This window comes from Grammomys surdaster, unplaced genomic scaffold, assembly GCF_004785775.1.
Source record: "Grammomys surdaster isolate TR1022 unplaced genomic scaffold, NIH_TR_1.0 126086, whole genome shotgun sequence".
NCBI lineage: Eukaryota > Metazoa > Chordata > Mammalia > Rodentia > Muridae > Grammomys > Grammomys surdaster.
Window position 1 is genome coordinate 2,799,625 of NW_021620894.1, and position 6,670 is coordinate 2,806,294.

General features: G+C 38.3%; 1 protein-coding gene across 1 annotated transcript; it reads right to left on the minus strand.

The window, feature by feature from the left end:
• Positions 1-248: 248 nt before the first annotated feature.
• Positions 249-1,229, minus strand: LOC114611252 (olfactory receptor 958-like). The gene has a single exon (XM_028755896.1). The coding sequence runs from the start codon at positions 1,227-1,229 to the stop codon at positions 249-251; it is 981 nt and encodes a 326-aa protein (XP_028611729.1).
• Between the last annotated feature and the right edge of the window lie 5,441 nt (positions 1,230-6,670).

A 6,670-nucleotide genomic window follows, 5' to 3' on the forward strand; every position in this document is an offset into this window, starting at 1 on the left:
CAGTTTCATGATAAACAACTGGATCAACAGGCAAAGAGTAACGCAGAACAGAAAACATACATTAACTTAGCAAACTAAAAATGGAGAGATGTGAGGCATAGTCTAAAAAGCATTGCCAAAGATATAAATCTGAAACTCAGTCTATCCACACAAATTCAATAACATAACTATTAAGACTCTTCTGAAGGAAGACAAATTTACACAGCAGGCCTGAAGCAGCTACAAAAAGTCTCAGATAGGAACTTATCCTATTCCTTATACCCTAAAGGCTGGGCCCCTTGAGATAGCACCTTCTTCAGGGCTAATTTCACATCCTTGTTCCTCAGGGTGTAAATCAGAGGATTCAAAGAGGGGGTGATGACATTGTTAAACACCTGGACAACAGAATCCAGCCAGGGACTAGAAGCAGGTCTGAGATAAACTAGAATCACGGGGCCATAGACCAAGATGATAGATGTCAGGTGCGCACTGCAAGTGGAGAAGGCTCTGCGCCTGCCTTCTGAGGAATGGATTTTCAGGATGGAGATCACAATACGAGTGTAAGAAGTAAGAATGAGAAGAAAACATGTGAGCGCAACAACACCAACATTAGTAAAACTCACGGTTCTTGCTAGAGAGGTGTCTGCACATGCCAGGGACAGCACCACAGGAATGTCACAGAAGAAACTATCTACCTCATTGGGGCCACAGTAGGGTAACTTAAAGATAAGAAATGTGAGGATGCTCCCATGGGCAAAGCCCCCCAGCCAAGTGCCTACTGTAAGACAAGTACACACCCTGTGGTTCATAATGACTGTGTATCTCATAGGGTGACAAATAGCCACAAAGCGGTCATAGGCCATCACTGTATACAGAAAACATTCTGTGCCACCCAGGGTGTGATAGAAGAAGACCTGGGAGACACAGCCCTGGTATGAGATGGTTCGGCCTTGTCGTACTAGGTAGTCCATCATCTTAGGAGAATTCACAGAAGGGAAGAATATGTCAAAGACTGCCAGGTTCCCCAAGAAGAAATACATGGGGGTGTGGAGGTTGGGAGAAGCCAGGATGGTGAGGAAGATGAGCAGGTTCCCCAGCAAGGCGAAGACGTAGAAGACCAGGAACAGGACAAACAGCATGCTCTCTAGTCCTTCACTGTTGGAAATTCCCAGCAGGATGAACTCTGTCACAGAGGAGTAGTTCCTCATGCTTATGACACAGGCAGCCCTGGAGAAGAGAATCAAAGGCATCCATGGGTAACTGTTTCCTGACCAAGGGATTCCTATCTAAGCAATGGCTACAATCAAAATAAAGCTATTAAGGGGAAGGGGACCAGAGATGAATCTGCCATTGGCATTCAGTTAAGTCATGTGCCACATTCGTCCCCACTATCCACATGTGTTAATTTATTTAAAGACATACTCCATCTTTATAGTTTCAAATGTCTTAAAGTAATCTACACTTGTCACCAATTCTGTTTAGTCTCATCCAATCTGGCCTAACATAAAATAAACTATCATAATTCATGTAATCAAGTAAGTGTAACAAGCAGAAACAAGAAGAACTCTAACCACGTACCAGCAAATTGAAAACACATAGAGATGTTTTTCCTAGTGTCTTTAGGGTAGAAGGATATGTTTCTAATCCAAAATTGTATTTTGCATAAGACGGAATGGCATTTTTCTCCTCTTGAATCCAAGGCATTGATTATACACAACTTTGCTATTAACATGGCCTCCAATGTCTGACTTTATAATACTTTCAAGCTGCAGAGTATTCATATATATGATTTCTTTTGAGACAAAGTCCCCAATGGTTACATCCCTAGATGAAAGAAACATGAAGGAACAAAGGGAGTAATTATAGCCTTTCATCTCCAGCCTTATTCTGTTCCCATCCCCCTTTTTATAATTTTATAATCAGATATATTAATCATTATTTTCTTTTATATAAATATGCACTGAATTATTATCTATAGCCATCCTACCATCAGTAGCTGCACATCATAATTCACCTACTTCCACTTCGGTACTCATTCAACATTTTACACTTAAAAACGACTATTATTAAATAAACTAAGAATAATGGGTGCTAGCAAGGATATTAAAAAAAAAACCTCTATACATTGCAGGAAATAAAAATTAGCACAACTGTTATATAAAACCAGTTCAGAAGGTTACCAAAAATTAAAAATAGAGTATCATATTGTCTGGCAATCTCATTCATAAGCGTATACCCAAAGCAACAGAAGTCCGTGTCAAAGATATATCTGCCTTCCCATGTTTATAGTGGAACTAGTCACAATAGAAACATCAGTTAATTCTCATCATCAATTAATGAGTAGATAAAGGAAATGGACTGTTCCTCATTGATTTAAAAAAAAAGAGCCTGCTATATGTAATAGCACAAATAGAAGTGAAATCCTTATATTAGGTGAAATTAGCCAGGCACTAAGAGACAAGCATTACATGGGCTCACTTATATGTGAGGCTTTCTGGTGTCAGTCTCAGAGAGTAAACTGCTATTTGCAAGAATCCATAGACAGGAGATGGTATAGGGAAAGAGTGATCCGTGAAATCTAACTTATAGTTAGATAGAGTAAGACAGTCACATGTGCCAGTGCACCGACGTAGGTGTGCTACGGCACCAAAGTAAGATAGCCAAATTATTTACTTACCACTTCAAAAGGTTAGTAGAAAATAATCTGCTGAGTTTCCACCACAAATAAAATAGATACGTTCACCATGACCAAGCTGATGTAACATGTATATGCGTCAAAATATCTCATAGTATTACGTTAACATGCAATTTTGTAGTTTTGTGTATCAGTTACAAACGTGTTTAAAAACTTAATAATGGAATTTGCTCAGAATTCATAAAAGTAGCTCTAGTAGGTCTGCATACATAGCTCTTACTGATGGCCACACAACAAGCTCATAGATGCATTAAAACTGCTGGCTGTCCTTCATTTTGAACAAAGCAGGTATAAATGTGCCAAGGGCAATGGGTTTTAAATAATCCTAACATTTTTATCGTCATTGTCTTGGTCAACGGAGAGATACAGAATAGATCTTCCTGTCCCCATTTTGAAATAGTGACTACCATATTTGAATAATCTTTCCTCTAATTACATTGTTGCACTTTCACTTATTCCTTAGTCATTTATAAATTAATAACTTATTCCATAATCATCTTGTTTTTAAAGACAGACAGTTTTAAAATAGAAATAAATAATTGTAACTGCTTATTTCAAAAGTCAGTCATAGTACCTGAATTTGAATTTTTAGTTTACACAAGTTTAAAACTCATGCTCAAATCTAAGGCAATAGAGAATCTTTTGAGTCTTGACTTTGAAAGTAGTAATATACTTAGTTCTTAATTCTTACTCATGCTTCATTATTTAACTTTGTTTTCTAAAAGGAGGCTATATTTAATACTATGTCTCTTTAGCAAAATAATAATAGTAGGGTTTTCTCTAGAGGCTGTGACCCGTCTAGCCATAAGTTCTTGTCCTAATTATGGTTGGAGGATGGATTTCATCTTATGGAGGATCACTTAAATTCAGTCAGTAATTGCTTAATCCCTGGATATTCACTCCACTGTTGCACTAGTGGGCACATCTTTCCAGAGCACCAAATTTTGTAGTCCACAGTCTTCATAGATGGATAAAATTATTATTACTTTTTCTCCCATACACAGCATGTCCCAGCACTACCAAAGCTAGTCAGTAAGGATGAAACAACCAGGTCAGTACCAGCTTCATGTCTCCATGTTTTGTGAATCAAGTATGTGTTGTCTTCAGCAACAGAATCTTGCTGACAACTTTTGAAGACAACCAATAGCACTGGCAATAGCTTCATTGTTAAGAGTCAATGGGAACTCACTGGTCAACAGTTCCAAACACTTAACCAACTCCTGACACCGAGTCTTTAATTTGTTAGCCTGTGGGGTCTAGTATGGGTATCATTGTCCTGTTACATGCTAAGTCCATTTTATCTTTTTTATGTAAGTGTGTGCATACGTTCTATATATGTAGACTCTGCAATGCTAATAGTTTTCCTTTTAAAACCTCTCTTTTTACATAGAAATAATTACAAGTATTTCAAAAAGCTTTACTAACATAATTCATAATGCTGTAAAACTAACCATTTTAAACTTAAATATGAGAATTAGGAGATACCTTAGCATTATCATAAACCATGAGTTTGATTGCGTGTCCTTGCCTCAGTGAAATTGGTTGAAGACCCATTATGAATGATGGGGCCTCCACATGTAAACACTAATAACACACACACACACACACACACACACACACACACACACGGAAAGAAGAAAAATGAAAAGAAACTCACAGCACTGAACTTATAGACAATGCATACTTATAAATCCAGACAATCTAGTTGGAAAAATATTTCCTTCCCATTGACCAACCTCACTCTCATTTACAATCCTTCACACTACCTGCTTCAGGGAATCACCAACTCATTCTCGACCTCTACATACTTGCATTTTCAGGGAAGCATTTTATGTGGAATTATAAAATATGTGCTTCCAGCTAAATAGCTGCCAAAAAGACTAAATGAAATAAATAGCCCCACAAAGCCAAGCCCAACCATAAATAAGATGAATAACAATTGACTTCCAGGGAAGAGAAATCTCCCTGAGAACTCTCTTCTTTTTCCTTTCCATTATTTTTAAAAATAAATCACCCATGATGTCTACTGTTAGAAATTCTAATCCAGATGCTGGCCTCTGACCTTATGCTACTCAGACCTTCGACAGGCCATTGACAAGAATATCAAACAGCCAGAGATTTACATTACCAATCTGAAGAAATCCTTCGTTTTGCTGTCTGAAAAGACCTCCAAAAATTTCAAAGGACTTTATTGGACTTGGTTTACTCTTTTACAATAGAAAAGACTGTCTACAGCTCTTGACTGTGTACATCCCTTAAAGAAGAATGTTGCCTTTACATACACAAGATAGGGATGGTTAAAGAGAGCATTATAAAGGTCAGAGAAGGCCCTGAGAAAAGACAGAGAGAGAAAGAGAAAGATGAGAGCTGGTACAAGAATTGGTTTTCAACCTTTCCATGATTGTCAACCCTACTCCCTCCCATCTTGGGACCATTAATTGGGTTGGTTTTGCTTATTTCTTTTGGTCCCTGGGCCTTAAATAGACTGACCAACTTTGTGAAACAACAGATAAATAATTTGGTAGCAAAACCTATTCAGATACATTATCATAAGTTACCTATGGAGGACCAGGAGACTCAAGATGAGGTTGTTACTCTATCCAGGGTGTCCACAAAACCCATCTCCACCCAACCTAAAACAGGGGACTTCCGCCCCTAAACCTAGCAGAGATGGGCCACCCAGAACCCCCTCTGACTGGTGATCTGAATTCTTGCTTAGGCTGCGAGGCTAAGCACTGCAAGGGAATATAAATAATAGTTAAAAACATCTCTCTGGGTTTCCTAAGGGACAAGCCTGACTGCATAGGGGTTGATGTCAAAAGTATCCCCTCTCCAAGAAAAAGACATCGGGACGGGTATGGCCCTCATGCCTCACTGGACAACAACAGGGGGACTGGAGCCATTACAAGGTCCCCTTCAAATACTGGAGGTCAGGTCTCTATCCCCACCTTCGAAAGATTAGAAATGCCACAGCCCTTCTATACTTAGAGAAGGGAGGAGATGTCTGGGGCAGCCCTCCTTATACACTGAAGGCCTAAAATCAGCCATAGGCCTAAAATCAGCAATAGGCCTGTCATACATGTATACTAACACCAAGTCTTAGGACTCTGTGGAAAAATATTGAAACAGAGGGTTATAAGCTATCATAAACAGGCAGCTTTCATGGAAATTTACCAGCCTGAGTAGTCATAGACCTTGTAAATAGGTAGCCTTGGTGGATAGAACCAACTTAGATAAGGACAAATGAATCATAGGCAGAGTCATAGTGATCTGTCTCCTGAACCTTTACCCAGATGATACTATGTTCTGAAAGATATCTGTATTCCCCCTGAACACCAATGCTCCGGTGTCATCCCTTCCCCACGTCCTGCCTTTTTGTGTTTATAACCCCTGTGTGAATAAGTAAAAATTATGATTTGATTTTAAAAAATTAAAATAAAATAAAATACAACATGTGCTTCTTTGAGCTGATTTCTTTAATCTGCATACATAGAAACAGGATTTTGTTTTGCCCTTGATGGTGGACAACTTCCAGTTGTGTTTCCTAGACATACGCTAACACTGTAATTTCATTTTCAGGTCCCTAGAAGATTCCTGGTACAAACTTACAACCATTTGCTGATTTCAAAATCATTATCAACATCCAGACACAAATGAGTTATTTTGGATTGTTGTATTATGTATAATCACTTATATGAATGGTTATAGAAAAGAATATCTATGCCATTAATTATCCAGTTCCTGCTAATTATCTCAATTACTTCCCTCCAGGTCACTATAAAAAGTGACACTGAGTTAAGAAAAATCAACTCAACACTAACATAATTTATAATCACATCTTTTTCAGTTGTTCTTATTATAAATTATATTTTGAAATTTGAAGAATTAATTCAGATCTAGTAATTACTACTCCTAACACATGCGTGTAATTGCACACATGCACAGAGAGAGAGAGAGAGGGAGAGGGAGAGGGAGAGGGAGAGGGAGAGGGAGAGG